Here is a 22,490-nt window from a genome sequence, read left to right on the forward strand (position 1 = left end):
TTCGGAGAGTAGCTTTCTGGCATATGAGTTGTTGATCCTAGGTTGTAGTGCTGCAACCTGAGTGTATCGGCTCTTAATTCTCGATGGCCACAACTTGCATACATCTCTTGAGTTCATACAGTATTGTAAAGATGCAAAAATCATTGCTCTCTGCCTGCCACCTCACTCAACCCATATACTCCAGCCGCTTGATGTTGGCATCTTTTCGCCAGTTGCGAAGGCATATAAGAAGCAGATTCGTGAGCATAGCATCTTCGGGGCAGAGCGCATCTCGAACGAGCAATTCACCATCTTCTATTGACGGGCAATACGACAAGCAGTCACAAAAGTCAACATTGCTAGTGCATGGAGAAAGACAGGCCTACTACCTTTCAATCCTATATTAGTACTGCAGGAATTCAGGCCAAGACACCTCCTTTCATTAGTATAACTAATGAGAATGGTGTTCGAGTTGATATACAAGCAACAGAGGATCAGTCAAAGAGGATAAATACGCTCATTGCAGCGCTTCTTAAAGAGGTTCCTCTCCAGCTTTATTCCACCATTACTCATCTACAAGATCTCTCTCTAACTGCTCTTGCTGATAGGTCTGCACTTCAAATTCTAAACAATGATCTTGTGCAGAAGCAGAAGAAGAGCAGAAAGAGCCGTACGAAGAAGCACTTTGGAGAGGCTCGGCAGCTCACCGTAGAGGAAGCGCTTCAAAAGATGAGAGAGCGTAATGCAAAGGATCAGGAGGTTTCAACTGCTAAGGAGAGAGCTGCTGCTCTACGAGGCAAAGGACGCTTTGCAAAGTTAGCCTGGAAGGATCTGGCAATGAGTTTTGATGTATTTATATAGCAATTCACTCCTTTGCCCCTGCAAGCCTCATACGCCACCAATACGCTAACCGGGTGGCTCGACCGGGTGGCTGGCTCGACCGGGTGGCCAAGACGTTATGTTTTTCTCACTTTGTGGAGAAGGATCAAGGAGAGATGAAAGAAGAGATGAGAAAGCGAGAGAGAAATCGGTCATTTGTGTAGATGGCACAGTCTGTGCTAATAAGGGCATGGGTAGAGAATCCTGGAAAGCAGCCTGAGCTTCGAAGGCTTACAAAGCTGTACGGGAGCATTACAAGGGGGCTACCTGAGCGGGCTGCCGGCGCTCCCTGCAAGCGTCTCTGTTAGTGCTTACAATCGCCACATCGCCACATGAAAACAGTGCTTATTCAGTAACTAATATTTCGTTGGGCCGCCATCAGCAGCAATTACAGCAAGGCAACGCTCCCTCATATTGCCCGTATACTTTTCAAATTCTTCGGGCTCAAGCTTCTCCCATTCCTCCTCAGCGTACTGCCGTACTTCCTCCTTTGTTGTAGGAAACCGGCGTTGTATTCTCCCCTTCAACAGCCGACAAACGTTCTCAATTGGATTCAAATCAGGGGAATTCGCCGGCCATTCCATTACAAGCATGCCGTTCTGTTCCCAGGCCAGGCGCGTCGCTTTTGCTGAGTGAATTGAGGCATTATCCTCTACAAGAATAGGCTGGTGTCGTAGTGTCTGCCATAATTCCCATGCAAAAGTCTTGATATTAGGGCATATATAGGTACGGTAGACGTCGCCGTTTATCGTCTTTCTCTTGTATTCCAGCTCAATTGACCAGTCCTTTTCAAAAACAACCAAGGGCCCCTTATTCCCATGGGAGATGCTGCCATGAATCATCCAGCTAGAATACCCCCTAAATTTAGGGACACAGCAATCAATATCGTATTTCTCCTCAGCACGCCTAGTAACAAAGATCTGGCCTCCTCCGGTTCGAATGGACGCTTCATCGGTCCAAATTACTGCTGCCCACATCTCGGGAGTCCATTCCAGATGAGAATAGGCCCATTTAAGACGGGCCTCTCGCTGCTCAGGCGTGATAAGGGGCTTCTCTGTTGCAACACGCTGGAAATAGCCCTCTTTTTCAAATGCCTTATATAGGGATCGCTTGCAGGCAGAGACCCCCTCTAGCATTGCAATCTCCTCTAACGGCTTCCTTCGGTGGATACGACCAAGCTTAGCCCGGGCAATAAGGCGCTGTCGAGTTGGAGTATCAAGATTCGGTTTTCTCCCTCTCTGTTTTTGAGGGGTCCACGGATTCTGCAGAGAGAGAGCATTGGATATAGTTCTGTAAGGCACACCAAGAGAGGAACCGATCCTTCGGTTATTCCAGCCAGCGTATCGAGAGAGGGAGAAAGCAATATCACGCTCTCGGTAGGAGAGACGGGTGCCCGGATCTCGAAGAATAGGATATTGAATTGGCCGTGGATGGTGGCCATTGTTCCGGCGTACAAGATTCGGCATTTTTATGATATAAAATACAAGGGCCCCTGCCGTTGTTTTATATTATCTAGCTATTCTGGTGGCTTCTGCAGATTTATAATACGCTTACTGTGGCTAAAACAACGCCAGCGCTAGCAGGGAGCGCCGGCAGCCCGCTCAGGTAGCCCCCTTGTAATTCGTAACCCAGGACAAATTTAAGGCACCTCGCTAAAACTTGACGATTCTGGTGAACAAGCGTGATGCGGAGCTGAGGAGACCTGAGCCGACCTCAGCCACAGCGGCACAGGATCACGTGAGCAGAGGAGGTCGGGCATTGTTTCAGATTGGGGTGATATAAGAGTCTTGGAAATATGCAAACACCCATGGTAGTGACAGGTGAAGTGCTTCTGACATGTGACTTCGTCTTGCGCTAATTTCTTGGCGTGAGACGACTCGATGCGCGCCCGGTGAACCTCACGCGTTCCATAGCTATCCCAAAGCATTGTCAATCCATTCCTTTTCACACCACCTACTACCCAACACACACAGCCGCCCAAGCTGATGGCTTGTGTCAGCTTGCATCATCATGTATCGCAGCGAGAAGCCCCGTCAATCGCTGCTCAGCCAATTCAAAACGCGACACCGGTCGTCCTCACCCACTGCGCACCGAATCGTCTCTCCAACCCCTCCTCCTCTATCACAAGAGATGCAAGCGTCAGAAGTCGAAAAGGATCCGATATATGGGGACCCTGTCAGCTCAAGCGATGAGCGACCCTCATCGCCGGCACGACCCCCGCCCTCGCTGCCAACTGCTCAAAACCGAGGCCCTATATATCCCCAGAGACGGGCGACATATACTACCATTAGGAAGGAGGGTCAGGACGAAAGCGCAAAAGAAATTAAGGCGAAAGAATACCCTAAGAAAGGATCACAAGGTTCACCGAGGAAGAGGTCCGCAGAACTCGGTGCGGACGACAATGATACCGTGGATGAGTTCGGGATGCCAGAAGTTCGGAAAGGGCCTAGGAGGGCCACGGGATCGCAGGGCTCGACAGGAAAGATGTCTGGAGTAATCAAACCAGAGGACGATAGTTCCTTGGATGACTTTGGCGAAATGGGTAGTCAGAGGGCAAGAAAGAGGGTTATGTCAAGTTATGGAAAGAATATAGGGCCGGCTATGAACATCCACCACAAGTCTAGGGCTAAGGGTAAGGGACTAGGCAAGCCTGGTGAGTTTCCGACAACGAAAGCTATCAATTTCGTAGCGCTAATTCGATACCACTAGGCTTCAAGAATACTTCCGCACTATCTGCACCGTCTCCTAAAACTAAGAAAGAGGGTTTCAAAAATCCTAAGGTTGACCTGATGAACCCAAAAAGAGATACGAAAAAGGATGAATGGATAAGGCCTGAAATGCCCAAACTCAGCAGTGTCAGGACTCGACCTCCCGCACCGGGATACAAGAACCCGTCAGAACCCATCGTTCCCGCAATACCAAAGATGGCATTCCGGATGCCCGAAACAATGCCCGCTGTACTCTTCAAGACCACACAAGCCGCGCACGACTTACAAGCATCACTTCAACGTTCTAACTCGAGCTCCCCCCTCAGCTCGCCCAATTCCTCAATACTAGAAATGTCCTCTCAAGCTCAATCCGACCTCTTCAAAGCTGACAGTCCACCGCTCGAATCTTCCCCAGAACCTATTGGCTCCATCTGCCCCATGTGCCGCAAACCCGTCGACGGTGCCCACCTCTACACCTTCGCTGCGGAACACGGCAAAAACTTCAAGCTCAACGTCGGCATGCAGCAGGTTTTCTGCCGGCAACATAAGCAGAAATCGGCCGAGGACGACTACGCCGCGCGCGGATATCCTAAGATCGTGTGGCATAAGCTAGAACAGCGCATGGGGAAGCACGCGCCGCACCTGGAAGCCGTGCTCGAGGGCAAAGAGAAGTCAGCGTATCGGGATAAACTGGAGCAGAGCGTCCGGACGGGCAGTAACCGTAATCTGCTCTCGGCGATCATGACGGACGAGTTCAAGCAATCGACGACGGGGTATTATGGCGCGAGGGGCGCAAGAGTCATGATGGAGTACATCACCAAAACGTTTGCACCGCAGATCCGAAGGCTCGCGCCGACGGACAAGCTGATATCGTCCGGTGGCATGTCGAAGTTCGTGCAGTCGGTGCTGCTACCTGAGCTAGTAATCCGGCTTGTGATAGATGACATGAAAGTCAATGAGGAGCGGGCGAAAGAGATCATAGGAGAGAGTGGAGAGGTTGGAGATCTAGTGCATGAAGAAGACGACGATGCTGTTAGGAGAGACGAACATGGGAACAAGTACATTGTTGTCCCCGAAAATATGGACTCGGAGGCAGAGTCTGATGGATATGATGAGGACGGTAATTACGATTGATTTAGTGGCTTGTGCATTGCATATTTGAGTATATCTGGCCAGTACGGTGTTTAGGGGTAGGTGGATCATGTGCTTTTCGGTCTTCTCTTCCTTCTATCTGTTAGCAGCCTTCATTGTCTGTTCTGTGGGCACTGCATCGGACGATTCGCCGTCGGGTGCAGAGTGGAATGGTAGGGCAAGATACGTCCGAGCGTGCAATATACCAGGTTGAGCTGGTTCGGACAGCGGACTGGCTACCGATAATATATCGTGTTATTCTGATTTCATGGTTTGATTCAAGGCGTCTCGCAATAATGTGACAAAAGAGCGTGCATATCACACGGACTGGCTCCCGTTTATACATCTTGACAGTGCTAAACTTACCCTTTTTCTTGGGTCTAATCTAGAGATTCTAGGACGGTGTAACAAGCTAGTGGCGCTGATTTAGGACGTCTGTCACACAATCTCACCTGCCGTCTGATTTACAAGCTCTGCCAAGAGCATGCCCAAACTAAGTCTTCATCGCACGGACCGGCTCCCGGCTATATCTTCTCAACGATGTCAACTTGACCCCAATTCTCCGGTTTGATTTAGGGGTGCTCTGCAATAATAAGCCAAAACCGACTTCAAATCGCACCGACTGGCTCCCGTTTGTACATCTCACGGCAACCAAAACCAACCTCTGTACTCAGGCCTGATTCCAACTCTCTTTCCAACAACATGCCAAAACCGCCTTCAAATCGCACCGACTGGCTCCCGTTTGTACATCTCACGGCAACCAAAACCAACCTCTGTACTCAGGCCTGATTCCAACTCTCTTTCCAACAACATGCCAAAACCGCCTTCAAATCGCACCGACTGGCTCCCAGCCACCCATCGCCACCACCCCTTTCCCTCCCCCTCCCGTGGTCCCAACCCCCACCCCCGGCTTCTCAACCACCTCTTATCAGGACCGCAGAGCTGCAAACCGAGGGGGAAGGACGCGTTGGCGACGTATCGGCCATCCCAAGAAAAAAAAAAAAAGGTTACAGACCGAACCGCTTGAATCGGTTGTTCCATCTGACGCAGACGCGCACACGCCGAGAGGGTGACACGCTTTGGCTGGCGCACGCCTCGCCCCGTTAATGGTAGAATGGGTGACAGATCGAACCGCTGAGTTTTTTTTTTTTTTTTTTCAATTTCCGTCAACCCTCACCCTTCGCCGGCTTGACGCTAAGGGAGGGAGGGAGGGAGGGGCACGCACGCGTTGGCTGGGCCGTCGCCCCAGTGATTGTTGCAAAAGAGTTATAGATCTGACTGTGCGGAGAAAGACTTCTGCGTAGAGGCGGAGGGCACGCGGTGGAGGCGGCGATGTGTCGTTGCTTCTTCGTCTAAATTGCGTGGGCAGAGAGGGGAGGTTGTGAGATGGAAGCGGGATGATAAAGGGGAGGAGCGTGCCCCCCTTTCCGGATTTCACAGAGTACGGTTCCTTAATAACAATGTCGGCTCTGCCGTCCGCATTGGCAAACACTCTCCTTCAACGTCTCTGAGAAAGCAGCAGACATCACTGACCTCGCTACGCATTCTGCTTCCGTCGACTGTCAGTAACCTATTCCCCAAGTTCACACACATTTCACGCTTTATTGGATCCCAGGATTGCAAACACCTTTCATCCTCGATGCTTAAAATCACCACTTCTCTATTTTCTACAAACGCCCCCCTACCAGGGGCCTACCTAGCATACAAGCCTCGCCCCACCCATCCACACCCCAGCCTTTTTCCCCACCAGCTCACGCCCCTACAGTTCTCACAGAAAACGCCGCTTCCCAATGCCTGTATGCGTATGCGGAAAAAAAAAACCAAAACACCTATCCCATGCTCTCATGCTCCCATGCTCCCATGCTCCCATGCTCCCATGCTCCGCGAACGCTCTACCACCCGCCATCTCCGGCACTTACTTCTCAAGCTTTCGGTAAGAAAAAGAAAAAAAGAAAAAAAAATCAGGTAATTGGTGGCAGCTCCCAGAGCAACCTCACCACGAATCTAGCAAAAAAGGACTTTTTCTCTTTAACACAGAACTACAAGAAGAAGAAAAAGAGAAAACATCTGTAATAAACCAGGAACAAAAAAGTTTTGACACCTGCAAATAGAAAAAGGTATCGTAAAAGAGGTTACTCTCAGAAGAGCAAATAGAAGAAGTAAGATGACGAAAAAGGGGGGGTATGAACAAAGATATATAAAGCCGGGGCCTTCAAGGCCCCTCAAAAATTACTTCCTTGGAAGTTTCGCCCCACAACCGCATGCAGAAAAAGTCGTGGTTGCTCAAACGCCTACACCCGCATGCATAAATGCTCAGTCGCTTCCTTCGCCACTCAGTCGCTGTTTGAATCAAACATACAACTTCTCCAGTCCCAACCCCCTTCTCTCCCTCGCCTTCCTGCTACCGACGACCCTCGGGTCATCATCGAGATCCTCGGTGGCCATCCACTCCCACGCGCCCCTTGGAAAACGCTCCTCCCGTATCCGATGCCCCTTCCACGACCTCCGCGGCTCCCCAAGCCCCCACGGCTCCGCAAACTGGCACCGCTCGAATTCCATGAGACCGCCAAACTTGCCGTCGCCGTTCGCGACAAACAGGCTCTGCCCGTCTGGCGTGACGCTGATGCCGGCCGTGGCGCCATAGAAGTCGAGGACTTGACGTTTGTCGAAGTCATATGCGTCGAAGACCGAGACGATGTCTTCGGCTTCCGCGGCGAAGAGAACGCGACGGCCACCTCCGACCGGCGAGAAGCGGAGTGAGCGCGGGCAAGACATGACGGAGGCGAAAGTAGCGAGAGGGGTGTCCCATCTGCGAGCGTCCCAGACGACGATCTTGTGGTCCTGTGAGCCAGTGGCCACGTGGATGCCGTCGTCGGCCCAGGCGCAGGCGAAGACGTGATCGGTATGGGAGGGGAGGTGTTCGAAGGGCCTGCCAGTTTCGGCGTCGGTGATGAGGGCTTTGTCGAAGTCACCAACTATTACACGCATGCGGCCGTTGGGGGACGTAGCGGAGCAGTTGATGGCTTGCTTGTAGCGGAACTCGTGGGTGAAGGTGTTGGTGGTGCAATCGAGGATACGGAGGCAGTGGTCGTTGGAGCAGAACACGCCTTGGGGTAGGCCGCTGCTACGAGAGTCGAAGGTGTGAGCATGGTTGGTGATGCCGTTGAACTCGTGTGTTACGTAGCCTTGGACGTGTGGTTCTCCTACTTCTGATCGGAGATTAGTTAGTGCGTATTCGCCGTAAAAGCCACCAGCGATCAGGACTTCATCGGAAGCCGTCAGAGTGGTGATGCTGAATGAAGACGGGTGCATAGAATCTCCCATTGGCTTAGTCAATTCCATTGCGCACTTATTCATTTGGCCTGATGCATCGGTGTGCATGACTTTTGATTTGCTGGCATAAAATATGTCGCTCCTCGAGATTGCTGCTATTAGGTTCCGGAGCTGGAAATGTGCTACGGAGATTCGGTGTGTTGTATTCATTTTGCGAAAGCGGAAGTAGTTCTCGGAACTGGGTAGCTTGGTGGCCGATGTTCCCTATTTTAATCAAGTCAGAGATGCCCAGGGCGTTCGAATGGCGCGTGGGAGTGCAGGTGTTGAATCAGAGAATCACAAGCAGAATCGCATAGGGTAATAAACATGATAGAGCGTGATTGTGAGGTAGCGATGGTGGGACTATAGCTAAGTATGCAGAGATTCGATGTACAGGGCAGAAGGGAAGTGCTCACCGGTGGTGGTGGAGTGGCCTTCCGAGTCGACAGCCTCAGCCTTGCTGCCCTAGCTTTTTCCCTCGTTGTATCGAGTTCCTCCCAATTGATGCCTTGAATATCATATCGATCGCCTTGTAGTTCGTCTTTCGTGATTTCAGCCGGCCGTTTCCAGTCTCGTACCCGAGAAGCTTCTAGGCCAATCATGTCGAGACCTGCCTTCAATCCACCCACGATGGCCCAGTCGTCGATGAACTTGCACACATCGATGACAGCCTGGTGGTCACTGACGGAGGGGAGCCCGAGCGCATCTTCCAGTGCATCCTCGAAATCCGACATTTGGGAGTACTGTTGCAGTGAATCAGCATCGCCGAGAGCGGCTGCCATGATAGTGGGCATCATCGAGGCTGTTGAGGTGGTCAAGTACGGTAGTAGGCCCTCACTAGCTTGAGGATTCAATGAGCCCATGCTACCGAAAGGGTTGGGATAGTCTACGGGCCAGTTCGAATCGTGAGTATGTGAAGATGGCAGCGACTCAGTTTGCTCTATCTGAGAAGGCGGTTGCCACTCCATAGCATCGATGAGGTCGTTGATCGAAGGGGCGCTCGGGGGAGCGGCTTCGAGGGAAACTCCGTCGTCATAATCGTCCTCACGGTCAGACTCTTCATCCTCCTCCTCTAGGCCTGTCGGCCGGTTGTCCATGGCGACTTCGGGAGCATGGGCAGATGGGGGCATGATCGATGACGATATGGGTGATGCTTGCGGGGAGATGTCTCCAGCTCGCGCCGACGGAGTGGTGCATCCAGCAGAGCGTACTGAAGCGAGAGCGGCGAGGGGCGTGTGCAGATGTTGAGGCTTTGATATTCGTCCCGCGGTATTGGCGGAGCTTTCATATGCCGGATGCGATGTCGCCCAATATGTCCAAGATTGCGGCTCGGAGAGGCTGCAGCGTGTCAGCGCCTGTGCGCGGGACTGGCGGGTAGTAGTTACGTGCAGCAACGGAGGGACTTGCAGTGGGGGGCCTTGTATGGACTGGCAGCGAAGGGCGAATTGAAGTCGGAGACGAGTCTCTCGGCGTCTCCAGTCGGCAGGCTCGCGGCGTCAGGTGTGCAGTGTTGGTGGGCGCTGAGTCCGATGGCGGGCTCGTTTCATGGCCCAGTCGAGTCGGTCAGGGAGTGTGGACAACGTGGTCGGTAACGGCGCACCACCGTGTTCTGTATCACGGTGCCCAGGTGTGGAGGTGGTGGAGTAAAAAAGAGGCGGGAGCTCGGCCTCGGTCGGTACGAAGTAGGACAGTCCACGAGCAGCTCCTCCACACTTCGCACGCCAGGAGTGAGCGCGATACATCACATCCTACATCAGCGCCTCGACGAAAGCAGCCGGTCACAGGGCCTCTGCTGTTCAAACCGCGTTGTGCGACGACTCCAACTGGTCGAAGCGAGTGCCAGCACCGACTGCCAGCCTCTTTGAGCACTCTTTGCAGCTGAAGCCCGGTCGACCGTGATTCTGTGTTGGTGACACGTCTCAAAACACACCCAGCCGATTCCCTGCCCGAGCCGCCCGCTGGCCGTCGTCACTTCTGACGCCTGGTTCGCAGGCCGTGGACTCAGGCACGCTGGGCGTGGAAAAAGCGGCACTCATCACGTACTCTGCTCGTCTGTGCACCCGTCTGCCACTGTCTGGGGTGCTTCAACGAGTTTCCACACAGTCCAAAGCGAAGGGGTTCTATCGGATTCCTGGAAATGCATTGAAGCACCCCACGCAGTGGTAGATAGATGTACACACATGACAGCTTGCTGTAGGATTGAAATACCACCTTTTCCATGCCCCGCACGTCAGGCAGCACCCCAGCCGGACGAGGTAACAACCCAGTAGAGCGGCGGCCTCACATCACTCCAGCGCATCACGATGCATCACGGCACAGGCACAGCAGCCGTCTAGCACCCATTACCATTGAAAAAGACGCGCCCGCTGTACAGGGGCTGCCGAGCAGAACCTCCATCTACAGGGATCCAAAAACGCCGCCCAGGCCTATCAATGCAGACATAACCCCGAGCAATGCAGAACAACCACGGCCACGGTAATACAGTAATGCGACAGCTCCCTCCGCGGCTCCTCTCCCGTCCGTGCTGTCTTCGCCTCCCGACGCCACCAGGCCCGGGACCTCAGTTCTCAAAGTACGAGTCGCTTCCATGCTGTTGCAGGGGCCAGGTGCCCGCCGTCGTCGACTGCTGCGACCACCCGTTGCCTCCGCTCGGCGCCTTGAGCCTGCGTTCTGTGTTCCCACCGTCAGCGACTGCAGCATCGGACACGCACCAGGGTTTGCTTACCGGCCTCGAAGTCATGCCACCGTCGCATCGTGATCTTGCTGCTGTCAAACTCGCCCTCATACTCCAGGCCCCCCTTCTTCGTCTTCTCCCCCGCCGTCTTGCGCGTGTCGCCCCAGCTGAAGTCGTCAAACTTCCAGTACGAGTACGTCGGCAGCACAAAATTCCAGATCGGTAGCGAGCAGAGGTAGACCAGCATCCACGCCACGTACGACCACCGGTGTGCTGTCAGGACAATGAGAACCGCCGGCAGACCTAGAATGAGCGCGAGCAGGACTAGAGGGATCACGGGCGCCGCGGTGTGCTCGATGGCCGCCTTGATCGAGATCGCAACTACGAACGGTTAGCACGTGATATGTAAAAGGTGACTCGTCATCTTACTGAGGTAAAGAGTGAAAGCAATGGCAGCTGGGAGGACGAGCGTCCCCACCAGCTCAATGAACACGACAAACTGCATGCTAAAGCAGAAAGTGCCGCAGAGATCACGCACAAGCACTAGCTCCATCAGGTTGTGGACCGTGCTGTTGATCCATCGCCTGCGCTGCGAGAGGAGCACGCTGAACTTCTCAGGCACCGTCGTCTTGCACACGGCCTGCGGAACAAACACCTGCTTCCGCTTGGGGAACGTCTTCAGCATTAATGTCGACAGGTATCGGTCCTCGCCTAGAAGAAGCAGATTCTTCTTGTGCAACGTGTCCACCACGTTTTCCGAGTAATGCTCGACCACATCCGGGTTGGCCAGGATCGGGACCCAGTAGTTTTGCCCGCCCTTGGGAGCCTTGATGCGATACATGCAGAAGCACCCGGGCAGACAGGTTACACCGCCGAATACTGACTCGAACGACTTTGACAAGTGATGGGAGATGAAGTACCTAGCATCGTCAGTGACACCCTCGCACGCCCGTCCAATAAACTTACTCAAACACCTGGATCATCGACACCCACGACTCTCGCTTATTGGCAATCTTGGTTTCGCCGCAAAGTCCCATGATTTCGGGGTCCTTGACCATTGCCGACACCATGTGCGTCAAGCTGTCGTTGAACACCTTTGTATCGGCATCCACCATGAGCACAATCTCGTAAAAGTCGGGCGATATGCCAGTAATCTTCCAGATACCGTTGAACATTTCAAACTCGAGTTCCGTCATACGCTCGTCGAACATGACCTTCTGCAGGAATGACATCAAGATGATCTGGCTGTCTCGCTTGCCGCGGTTTCCAGGCTTGCTCTTCTTAGCCTCGTCCGGAGTTCCCGTCTTGACAACCACCATCATTGGAACGCGGTGCTGCTTCTCGATGGGGATCGAAGAGTTGTCACCGTAATCGTAGAATCCAGAGTAGATCTTAGCCATATTGTGTCGCTTCGACCCGCTAGCTACAGCGACGTATGAGAACGCCTGAACTTCATGCGGGAGAATGGCGTGGTCCTTCATCATGCCAAGGGCGATGTCTGGAGTTGACAGCTCCTCTCCTTTGCCTTTGATCATACCATCGCAGATGACTAGGAGGAGCTTATGACTATTTGGGTAATCCGTAACAGCAACTGAGTCTAGAGTTGTTCGAAGACCATCAGCACCTTCAGAGTAGGCGGTAACGAGACAAATTGCGTGAGCTAGCGGGTAGCCGAAAGGTTGCCATTCCGGAGGTGGTTGAGGAACAACAGCTTCGTGAATGAATCCGGCGGGGCCGGGGCCTTCACTTTCGCCCATCGCGCTTGAGTATCTTTGTTCGGTGGTCCCTGAAAGCATTACACTAGATCTGCTCTCACCCATTGACGTCTTCCCATCAAAGGTTGGTAAAGTGCCTTGACTATTGTTGATTCTGCTGTACATTGGATTCGCGGAAAGGAGACGAGCAGTGGAACTTTGACTCGTCATGGTAGTTGGAGGTGGGCGGTTTTTTGCTGACAACTTCTCGACTGCGTAAGGGCTGGTGAACCTGGACTGGGTTGGGAAGAACTGGCTACCGCGTTTGCTAGACCTATCAGGAGTACCGGCAGGGTCGTTGAGCTTTGGCGGGGGGCGATAAATATCATCACTCCATTCTTCAATCTGTTGTTTTCTCTTCTTTGAATCCGCCCCAAGTGAGGTTTTATCAGCTGCGAATTTCTTGCTGAGAAACCACTGGAATGAAAGCGCTAAAATAAATTTGGCAATAACGATAGCGAGAATGAATACGAGCGAAACGTAGAGGACGACCTTAGAGGCAATGCATCCGATTGTGGCCGTATCAATGGATCCGACCTTGATGATCTCGGTGAAGCATCGCGCAACTTGCTTCTCGTAGCTCGAGGAGAATGACCGAGTGACATCTATACCGCGAACCGCAGGATTGGTCCGGATCTCATCAAATTTAGACGGGATGTTGACCTGGGTTTTGTTGAACCAGTTGAGAAGATCCAGGTCCAGTACGTCTGAGCCCCATACCATCAGATTTCTGCTTGAGTTTCTGATGTCGTCCCAGGTAAAAAAGACGTCACCGGCTGATGAGAGATCCCAGAAAGCATCGCGAGACTTGGCAGAAGTGTGGCATGCGTAACCCAAATAATAAGGGTATGACATATTAGGTTTACTGGATCCATCCTGATTGAATGTATTGCAGGGAAAGTACCAGGCCAGATCCTTATTGTCGTTTGTCGGCACGTCAGAACCATCAGCCAGAGTGATCAAACCTTTGCAGGCACCATTGACATTTTGGAACAGGAAGCTTCCATCCTGTCCTCCATGCTTCTCGGGCAAGTCGAAGAGAACATTGGCGTTTTCGGGAATGCCCCTGACCCATGGATGCTGAGACTCAGCGAGATCGTATGCTTGACCGTGGATAATCATGAATCCTGCGTCGACATGGTTGATTCTCAATCGTTCCCCTCCTCCATTCGGGCATACCGTCGCGGTAAAGCCGAAGGTGAGATATCCGACGAATGTACAGATCAAGAGGATGATACTGACGAGGCCCATCTTTTCCCTCCAGGCGCGTTGCTGTGCCTTCTGCACCTTTCCGAAACAGCGCAGAATGGCATCGGGGGCCCAGAAGGTGATAACGGCACAGTAGACATTCCAAAGACTGGGTGGCCGCACAGAGTCTCTGTCCTTCTGACGCTGCTTTTCGAGATTCTCCATGGTCTTACTTCTTGTGAGTTTCCGCTGTGGGCGGCTTTCGAAGAAAGTGTCATCGTCCAAGGGAGCAGACTTGTCGGTGTATTGGGCCGAGGAGTTGTGGTGGGCGTGCTGTGCCGGTTTCATGTACGTGCTTTCGGAGCTGATGGTCTCGGCTTCAATGGGATCCTCCATCGCTGGCTCATTTCCGGTTGTTGAAGGCTGTACAGCCATGTTTTGGGCATGTTTTCGGTAGTAATAATTAGGGTGGTCGGGATCAATACGGTTGCGCTCCGGCCTGATGAGGCTGCGTTTCCTCCCCAGATCACTGCTTCCCCCGCCCCTTTGTGCAGACATGATCGGATCTCGATCTCGATCTCGCTGGCCGGGCGTTCCTGGAGTTCCTGGCGATGGAGGAGGTTTCGGGTAGGAAGAGCTGGACTGGTGGCGGCCTTCGAGGTCGGAGGGCCGCCGGCGACGCGAGGGAGAGTCTCGGTAGACATGTCGCTGGTCGTGCTTCGGGGAAGTAGCGTTGGGCCGCTGTGGTAGAGACATGATGCTGCAAGGAATGCAGGGTCAGTCAAATTCCTCAAACAAGGCTTGTTCCTGTAAAAGCGAGGGCTGCCCACCTGTCAAGCGGCCGTCTGGCGAAGTCGCCCTGACCACGAACAAAGCTCACGGCCTCAGCAGAGGGTGGCAGACCCACGGGCAAACGAGCGTCAGAAATGGGAGGCCGGGCGAGGTGTGAGGCGTAGGGCCTCGGACAGCGAGCGGCGTAGCAGGTGATGTTTGGGGAGAATTTGGCAGCACAGGGCTGGATTGCACGGCAGTAGCGAAAGGTGAGGACGCACCTGTGGGCGCAGGCGCGACGAACGATGGTGGCAGGCGCAGTGGCACAGAACGAGCGACGTCGAAAACAAGACTTAGGCGTCCAAACACAGGCTGGCTGCGTGTGGGTGAAGGAGAGGGACAAGCAGCCCCTGGATGGCAGAGAAAAGCACCAGCGAATTGGGAGGCGAACTGGCGGCCCACGGCGCAGCCCCGATCCCCGCAGCAATGCTATTTCGGGACCGTGGTTGTCTGAGCGATGGCCTTCGCAGCGTGCCAGCGTCCTTCTAGCCCATCACAGCCTGGCGGGAACGATTTCTCGGCGCGGACCTCAGCACCACAATGCGAGCGTCGCAGGGCATCGCACGGTATCGCACGGTATCGCACGGTATCGCAGTCTGCAGCAGCGTCGTCCTGCCGGCGACCGCTCATGCACAGAGCCTGCCACCAGACTGCTGCTGCGCTCAAACGCACCAGAGTCGGGCTCTCCCTGTCGCGAGAGGGCATGAAGCGTCCGAGGTCTCTTGGTCCCTGAGCAGCTGGCGCACACGCACGGCTTCCACCGACAGACATCACGTCACGCCGCGACGAATTGTGAATGCTCCCGTCGCATCCGCCCGGCCCCTGAATGTGTGTCCAGCCTCTATACTCGATCCGATGTATATACAGGCACACGTACCTGCGCCCGCAACACCACAGCGGCGGCTCCCAGCAGGACACCTGTCGTCTCCACGAGGCTGCCGTGATCCAGACACCGCCAGAGACGCCTCGCCAGCCAGATTCGCCATGGCGGAGAGCCCTTGGCGCAGGCCGTGCTCCTTATGCGCCTGGCGGCCATTCGCTGGGGCGCACCGTCCGGGCCGTTTGCGATTCACAGTCTGCCGGATCGTGGAGCGAGACGGGCAATTTCCTACATCGTGTGCAAGCCAGATCGCTGGGAGCACGCTCTAGCCACTCTACCCACTCGTGCCTCGAGCCCGTCCGCCTGACGTCCACCATCGCCGCTATTGGCACGTCGACGCTTGGAGTTGCAAAGCGCAGCTAACCTCCGAGCCTCGAGATCAGACCGCATAACGCGCCAGCCCAGCCCGCGAGGCGACCGCTGCCGACACCGAGAGGCAGGTGGCAGGACGTGCTGCAGCCCTCGACGGCTGTCTGCGCACAGCTGAGGTGTCGTCAGAACAGCCGTGGTGATGGTGATGGGCAGCGAAAACTGGGGGCTGGTGAAGATCCAATCACCAGCATTCTTTGCCGCACACATCCAGCTGCCGCATTCCGCCTCTCCCCCACCCCCTCCTATTATTCACTCTGCCCAGCGTGCAAGCCGTGACCAAGACCAACCGCGGAAGCAGTCGGCCTCGTCTCTGACTGAGAGCGGCCCCAAAAAGCCACGACTGCCTCATCCGGACCCTCAGCAAAGTGTCTCAAGTGCCGCAGACCGCTGTATAAACGCCCCAAGCCCACCATGCACCCATGTATCACTTCTGCCCCCTTGGCCCCATACCTGCTCGTCTTCCAGGCGCTGCCGCCGCGCTGAACTTCTGTTGCGCTGAATTGCCTCGTTGGGCCCGCTTCCGTGACGCCGTGCTTAACGCCGCAACCCACACCGAGTCACGCCTGGGAGCAAATAGGAGACGGGGCGCGCATTTATTAGCAGCGGAGTACGAAGCCCCTAGGACCTAGTTGCCTAAGCAGGAGCCCTGCATCCAGGCCTGTCGAAGATCGAGCCCGCCGGCGTCGCGCAAACGTACTAGTAGTACGAGAAAGAAAAGCCATCTGTGGGGTGCTCACAAAGCCTCCAGCGCCAATTCCGCCGCTCAACACCAGGGTCTCTCCAGCTTTGGCCCTTCTTATACAAGACGCTCTTTTAAGGCCTCCCTCCACATTCACCGACCCAGCTTTCAAGGTGCGTTTCAGAGCCATCCCGGCCATTCACTGCGGGGCGATGCACCGCCAGCCTGCCTCAAACATCCCCGGCCCCCTCCCCAACCATCCTTCGCGCTCTTTATACTGCAGCCTGACAAGCAAGTGAATGCAGCACGCTGACCATCTGTAGCTTGCAGTGCCCCACGGTGGGGACTTTGCGTACGCTCGTCGACATCTACATGTGGACGCAGCCTAACCACCACCGTTCTTCCTCCTCGAACTACCGAACCACCTACCAAATCCCTAGTGCGCTGCCGAGGCTGGAGCGTTGAGGAAATATACAGCCTAGTCAAACGCAGCCTTGAGCCAGCAGCTTTCCAGCCTGTAATCCCCTACCATGAGCTTCTCAGATAGCTCGCCGGTAGTACACAGCAGGGCTCTGCCCGCAGTACCTCAAATACCTGACATCTACACATCTCAAGCGACGGGTCCAGCGAAACAGCATGACGGGAGTCCGGACAGCCGCTCCCAGAGTTTGCGGCGGAAGCCAGTGGGAGGGTCTCCGGAACAGCCGTCGATTGTCCTGCAGGGTGCGTCGCCATACAAAGGGGAGAACTATTCAAGAGATGCGAGCGATGGCCGGTCGTCGAGACAGTCTGGCTCCTCGTTATCTCCGAGTTCTGGACCACACTCTCGGAACGCCTCAAGAGAAGCTTACACTACAGACCCATCACGAACCTCGGACATGGGAATTGCGTTCCCAGTCACCCAGAGTATACCGTTTCGGCAGCTGAACGTGAACAACGTGGCGTATAATTCACGGCATTCGCATGTTGCCGACCTGGATTCAGTATACAGTGTACCTCTTGACGGCCTTTCCAACGGCGATGAAGAAGAATCCTTCCACGCGCCCGGCTCTAAGGGCCAGGAGCCTCAAGAAAATTACCCACCTTTGCAATACCATCACCAGCCCAACCCCGTGCCTGTTTTTTCGCTGAGGCAGCCAGTTGACCGGGTGAAATCCCCGAGCTCTTCCTCCCAGGCTTCGTCGAGCGACAACAGCGGGCACCGGAACAGCCAGAGGCCAGACGTGCTGCTACCACGCACCACAATCCCCAGACCCAGTTCAGCCTTCACCCTTGGCGCGGATTTGAACGCACGGGGTCGCCACTCGCCGCGCCTCTCTGCAAGCGGCTCCCCGAACGGGTCGCCCATCAGTTATGCTCGGGGACAGTCGGCCAATCGAAGGTCGCCGGAAAGTCGCCCAACGTCCTACATTGATTTGTTGAATATTCCCTATGCACAACAAGCGGCACCCACAGGCAACTTCGGCAACGCTATGCTGAAACAGTCAGTCGGCTCAAATGCGTCCCTCCTTGATACTAAGAAAACATTGGACATGTATCGGGCGAATGTTAAGAAAACCCAAGACCTGGCCATCCAATACGAGTTTGCCCTATTTATGGTGCAAGTAGCCCAAGAGGTCCGGACCGCGGGCCCTGGGGTTGACGACCACGGTCTCAGTCCAGCTGAAATGCTTCGGGAGGCACGACAGATCCTCCAGCGGCTAGCCGACCGGAGTTATCCGTTTGCGCAGTACTATCTTGGGGACGGGTACGGGTCGGGCCTCTTTAACAAAGACAAGCCTGACTATGACCGAGCATTTCCACTTTTCATTGCTGCCAGCAAACACGGACACGCTGAAGCTGGCTATCGGGCTGCTCTGTGCTACGAGTTCGGGTGGGGCTGCCGCAAGGACTACGCCAAGGCCGTGCAATTCTACCGGGCAGCTGCATCGAAGAACCATCCAGGAGCAGCAACAAGACTAGGCAAGGCGTGTTTGACAGGCGATATGGGTCTCGTGAATCGGTACCGAGAGGGGTTGAAGTGGCTGAAGCGTGCGGCGGAATCGGCAGACACCCAATACAATACTGCGCCTTACGAGCTGGGATTGTTGCACGAGACGGGATTCGGCGAGGACATCTTCAAAGATGAGATTTACGCGGTGCAGCTCTTCACTCAGGCGGCCGAAGTTGGACATCCTCAGGCAGCCTTGAAGCTTGGCGAGGCGTACGAGCATGGTCTCCTTTGCTGTCCAAAAGACCCAGCACTCAGCGTGCACTACTACAATTGTGCAGCCCAAGCTGATATACCGGAGGCTATGATGAACTTGTGCGCGTGGTACATGGTGGGCGCCGAGCCAGTGTTAGAAAAGGACGAAAATGAAGCGTACGAATGGGCGAAGAAGGCTGCTGAGCATGGTGAGCACAGCACGACCCACTGGCAAGAGTGGAAAGCAAACGCTAACAGTTTCTAGGACTGCCAAAAGCAGAGTACGCATGCGGCTACTTCACAGAAATGGGCATTGGCTGCCGGCGCGACGCCCTCGAGGCGAACGTTTGGTATGTCAAAGCCGCCGACCATGGCGACGAACGAGCGAAACAACGCCTTGCCATCATCCGGCAGGCAGCATCAGGGGAATCGGGTCTTCCTCCTACCACGGAAAAGGGAGGCAAAATCAAAAGGGCAGGTAACGACAAGGATAAGGACTGCATTGTCATGTAGGGGGTTTGCATCGTCGGGCCTGGGGAATCTGTCTGCATATTTCCAGCATATTAGCTCTACTTCCTCTGTCCCCACTCGCATATCGTTTTCTGTTCTAAAATCTGGGCATCATGGCATTATCATGGGGGTATTGGGCAAGTGTTTCATGCATGTTGCATCCGGTTTGGCATTTTCCTTGTCCTAAAAGGGCTGCCAAAAGGCGAACCGCAGCGCAGCGAGGTTTTTCGAAGAGTATGGACAGATGCGTTAATAGTAATCGGTGCAATGGTAGATGGGAGAAGAATACCTCAACGCTTCCGCGCGGTACTTGGCGGCGTTTCTATGACTAGGTGGTTTGGTCCTATTGGTGATTCGTGGTCTTGTCCAGTCTTTTGCGCAGGATCGTGACCTATGAGATATATACTTGGTAAATATAACTCTGATCTTACGGTCAATTACGTATAGAATACTCTACCCCGCCTTGTAAATATGAGCACCAAACCACCAAACAGCACGCGGTACCTGCCTGCATGTAGCTCTCCGGTCTTCCAAGAAGCAATCAATCCCAAACCGGCAGTTTGTAGCCTATCGTGAAAACGATCTCCCACTAGGCGATTGATGGCGTACCACTCGACGTCTACTCTCATCCTCCGACGTCGGGACCCCACCACGGCCACGATGTTCGAGGCGAACAGGCGTCAGATTCCAGCAAACCCTGGGCGCATCCTCCAGCCTCTTCCTTGGAACGAACATGGCGGCTGGGCCAAACCAGGGCAACTCTAGTTGGTCTGGCCTGGCCCGCCAATAGCCGGCCAGCGGAATACTAAAGCAGGCCTTCCCGCGTTGGCTGCCTCGAATGCTGCAAGGCACACCGCCACTGACCACAAAGAGACGAAGCATCCCAGCCGCACGCCGATCCACCACCTTCCCCACATCATTGATAAGACAGGCGGGGAGCAGGCACTGATAAGTAGCAAGCGAGATCCCTTCCCAAACGACGCGAAGGGCGTGCAGTGTGTAGCGTGAAGGGCGTAGCACACCGCGCTAGCTTTCTGGCTACATAATCGACACCCTGCCCCGCGAGGCGTAGTGACACATTCCACGAAAAGCCTCAATTGCAGTTGAAGTCTGAGCCACGAGGAAGAACAGCCTGCTATGACGCCACCTGCCGCCATCGAGGTCACGGCCGTAACAGATACTGAAGGCGTCACGCTTCCGGATCCACTGCAGGCGAATGTTAAGAGCAACGATATCTATGGTCGACGGAAGAAGAGTGAGAAGAACCAATGGGGAGTGGCTGCTCCAGCAGATGCTAAGACGTTCCGCCATCACAAGCATGGCCACAAGCCAAGTGCGAAGAACTGGGATCGTGAGTAGTAATCCAGGAGAGGGGGAGGGGCTGCGGCATGAATACAGCCACTGACTTGATTCAGACCGATTGAGCAAAGAATCCGCTTCTCGAGAGGGCAGTTCATTGAAGCAAGCAGCAAAGTACCTAGGCAAACCAGGCATCATCAGTCTCGGCGGCGGACTCCCCTCAAGTGACTACTTCCCCTTCGAATCCCTCGAGATCAAAGTCCCCCGCATTGGCCACTTCTCCGAGCAGGAAACCAAGGAATCCGGCGTTGTGCTGCACGCTGGCAAACACGACCTCGCAGAAGATAAGTCCATCTTCGATATTGCAACCGCCTTCAACTATGGCCAGGGCCGTGGTTCCGCCCAACTGCTAAGATGGGTCACTGAGCACACCGAGATGGTGCACAACCCCCCGTACTCTGACTGGACGTGCACCATGTCCATTGGCAGCACCTCCGGGCTCGATATTGCCCTACGCATGTTCGCCGAGCGCGGCGACCTCATCCTGTCCGAAGAATACACCTTCGCGACCGCCGTCGAGACCGCAGCTCCCATGGGTGTCAACGTCGTGGGTGTTCCAATGGACGCCGAGGGCATGCTCCCGCACTCCCTCGATCATATCCTCTCCACTTGGGACCCCGTCGCCCGTGGTGCTCGCAAGCCCTTCCTCGTCTACACTGTCCCAACAGGCCAGAATCCGACCGGAGCAACCCAGGGAGCTGCTCGTCGCCGTGGCATCTACGCCGTAGCTCAGAAACACGACCTGTACATCCTCGAGGATGAACCCTACTACTTCCTGCAAATGCAGCCCTACACAGGCCCCAACGCCCCAGACGTCCCACCACCAGCATCACACGACGCATTCCTCAAATCTCTCGTCCCCAGTCTCCTCTCCATGGATGTTGACGGGCGCGTCATGCGACTAGACTCCTTCTCCAAAGTCCTTGCACCAGGCTCGCGAGTTGGCTGGATCACGGCGAGCGAGCAGGTCGTAGCGCGGTACTCGAAGCACGCGGATGTGTCGACACAGGGACCGTCGGGCATTTCGCAGCTTGTGCTGTTCAAGTTGCTAGATGAGCATTTCGGGCATGAGGGGTATTTGGATTGGTTGATTCATATTCGGTTGGAGTATACGAAGAGGAGGGGCGTGATTTTAGAGGCGTGTGAGAAATACCTGCCGAAGGAGGTTGTGAGCTGGGTGCCGCCGATGGCGGGGATGTTTGTAAGTTCCTCTCTTCGATTCGTGATTTCGAAAGGGTGGCGAAGTTGCTCCATATTCTGGACTTGGTCAGGGGCAGGGGGTGCAGTGGCTTCGAGTCGGAGTCCCGTGAAAAATCGGCCAATTCACTGGAGCTCCGGCGCCACCGTCAGGATTCAGGGGTCGCCAATTCACCTTGGAATCGCCCCTATTCTCACATCTCTTCTCATCTCATCTCTCACCTTACCCCCCTTGTCCGGCCCTTTCTCCGAATCACAATCTAACAACCCTTCACAGCACTGGCTCCGCATAGACCACACCAAACACCCCTCGTACCCCTCCCGATCCATCACCGACATCGAAGACACGCTCTACCTCAACATCATCGAACACAATGCGCTCATGATGAAGGGCTCCTGGTTCATCCCCGACAAGAGCGTGTCTCCTGAGGCCCTATTCTTACGCGCTACGTTCTGCGCCGCGTCGAGTGAGAACATCACCGAGGCGATTAGAAGAGTGGGTGTTGCCGTCAGGGAGAGTTTTAGGTTAGTCGAGGGGAAAGGGGAAGTTGTGGTGGAGGGCAATGGGAACGGGGTGCACTGAGCAGCTAGGAGAAGTCCTCGCAGCAAAAAACGAAGAAGAGGACGAGGAGGAGAGAGAGAGAGAGAGTAGGAACCAACACATTCGCATCCCCCCCCTTAACGCCCAACCAAGCTTCGGGTGACGAACATCCCACGCATACGCACCATTTGGCATTTTTCAGGCGTTAGTAGAATTCCATTAAATTCCTATTTCCAACATTCATAAACCTCGTCCAATTTACATCGCGATCGTGTTCGTCAACCTCACTGTCCTCTCCCTCTCCCCCCCTC

The 22,490-nt window shown here is 54.6% G+C and overlaps 6 protein-coding genes across 6 annotated transcripts; 4 read left to right on the plus strand and 2 right to left on the minus strand.

The window, feature by feature from the left end:
* The first annotated feature begins 277 nt into the window (after nucleotides 1-277).
* On the plus strand, nucleotides 278-1,038 carry BDZ99DRAFT_465704 (uncharacterized protein). The gene has a single exon (XM_033720616.1). It carries the CDS (start codon nucleotides 346-348, stop codon nucleotides 838-840), a length of 495 nt encoding a protein of 164 aa, XP_033573917.1. The 5' UTR covers nucleotides 278-345; the 3' UTR covers nucleotides 841-1,038.
* A 1,743-nt stretch (nucleotides 1,039-2,781) lies between these two features.
* On the plus strand, nucleotides 2,782-4,960 carry BDZ99DRAFT_448593 (uncharacterized protein). The gene is made up of 2 exons (XM_033718071.1): nucleotides 2,782-3,511; nucleotides 3,568-4,960. The coding sequence occupies exons 1-2, from the start codon at nucleotides 2,869-2,871 to the stop codon at nucleotides 4,698-4,700; spliced, it is 1,776 nt and encodes a 591-aa protein (XP_033573918.1). The 5' UTR covers nucleotides 2,782-2,868; the 3' UTR covers nucleotides 4,701-4,960.
* A 2,086-nt stretch (nucleotides 4,961-7,046) lies between these two features.
* BDZ99DRAFT_393399 (WD40 repeat-like protein) lies at nucleotides 7,047-8,611 on the minus strand (the record flags this gene model as incomplete). The annotated part of the gene is made up of 2 exons (XM_033715843.1): nucleotides 7,047-8,216; nucleotides 8,426-8,611. The coding sequence occupies 2 exons, from the start codon at nucleotides 8,609-8,611 to the stop codon at nucleotides 7,047-7,049; spliced, it is 1,356 nt and encodes a 451-aa protein (XP_033573919.1).
* Nucleotides 8,612-10,116: 1,505 nt separating this feature from the next.
* Nucleotides 10,117-14,766, minus strand: BDZ99DRAFT_448597 (uncharacterized protein). The gene is made up of 5 exons (XM_033718072.1): nucleotides 14,456-14,766; nucleotides 11,650-14,385; nucleotides 11,113-11,603; nucleotides 10,735-11,064; nucleotides 10,117-10,679 (listed from the first exon to the last, which is right to left on the minus strand). Exons 2-5 carry the CDS (start codon nucleotides 14,379-14,381, stop codon nucleotides 10,570-10,572), a joined length of 3,663 nt encoding a protein of 1,220 aa, XP_033573920.1. The 5' UTR covers nucleotides 14,382-14,385; nucleotides 14,456-14,766; the 3' UTR covers nucleotides 10,117-10,569.
* A 2,151-nt stretch (nucleotides 14,767-16,917) lies between these two features.
* Nucleotides 16,918-19,085, plus strand: BDZ99DRAFT_523509 (HCP-like protein; the record flags this gene model as incomplete). Its single annotated transcript, XM_033725808.1, has 2 exons — nucleotides 16,918-18,781; nucleotides 18,838-19,085. The coding sequence occupies 2 exons, from the start codon at nucleotides 16,918-16,920 to the stop codon at nucleotides 19,083-19,085; spliced, it is 2,112 nt and encodes a 703-aa protein (XP_033573921.1).
* An 869-nt stretch (nucleotides 19,086-19,954) lies between these two features.
* Nucleotides 19,955-22,385, plus strand: BDZ99DRAFT_465709 (PLP-dependent transferase). Its single transcript, XM_033720617.1, has 3 exons — nucleotides 19,955-20,433; nucleotides 20,498-21,642; nucleotides 21,916-22,385. Exons 1-3 carry the CDS (start codon nucleotides 20,220-20,222, stop codon nucleotides 22,219-22,221), a joined length of 1,665 nt encoding a protein of 554 aa, XP_033573922.1. The 5' UTR covers nucleotides 19,955-20,219; the 3' UTR covers nucleotides 22,222-22,385.
* The last annotated feature ends 105 nt before the right edge of the window (nucleotides 22,386-22,490 follow it).

This window comes from Mytilinidion resinicola, assembly GCF_010093595.1.
Source record: "Mytilinidion resinicola strain CBS 304.34 unplaced genomic scaffold BDZ99scaffold_15, whole genome shotgun sequence".
NCBI lineage: Eukaryota > Fungi > Ascomycota > Dothideomycetes > Mytilinidiales > Mytilinidiaceae > Mytilinidion > Mytilinidion resinicola.

Excerpts from the sequence above, each read along its gene's own strand:
- BDZ99DRAFT_448597 (XM_033718072.1), bottom strand. The coding sequence starts at position 14,381 with ATGTCTCTACCACAGCGGCCCAACGCTACTTCCCCGAAGCACGACCAG. Across the intron at positions 11,604-11,649 it reads TCGATGATCCAGGTGTTTGA|GTACTTCATCTCCCATCACT; the intron begins GTAAGTTTATTG and ends TGACGATGCTAG. Across the intron at positions 11,065-11,112 it reads TGCTTTCACTCTTTACCTCA|TTGCGATCTCGATCAAGGCG; the intron begins GTAAGATGACGA and ends AACCGTTCGTAG.
- BDZ99DRAFT_465709 (XM_033720617.1), top strand. The coding sequence starts at position 20,220 with ATGACGCCACCTGCCGCCATCGAGGTCACGGCCGTAACAGATACTGAA. Across the intron at positions 20,434-20,497 it reads AAGTGCGAAGAACTGGGATC|ACCGATTGAGCAAAGAATCC; the intron begins GTGAGTAGTAAT and ends GACTTGATTCAG. Across the intron at positions 21,643-21,915 it reads CGCCGATGGCGGGGATGTTT|CACTGGCTCCGCATAGACCA; the intron begins GTAAGTTCCTCT and ends AACCCTTCACAG.
- BDZ99DRAFT_465704 (XM_033720616.1), top strand. The coding sequence starts at position 346 with ATGGAGAAAGACAGGCCTACTACCTTTCAATCCTATATTAGTACTGCA.
- BDZ99DRAFT_448593 (XM_033718071.1), top strand. The coding sequence starts at position 2,869 with ATGTATCGCAGCGAGAAGCCCCGTCAATCGCTGCTCAGCCAATTCAAA. Across the intron at positions 3,512-3,567 it reads TAAGGGACTAGGCAAGCCTG|GCTTCAAGAATACTTCCGCA; the intron begins GTGAGTTTCCGA and ends CGATACCACTAG.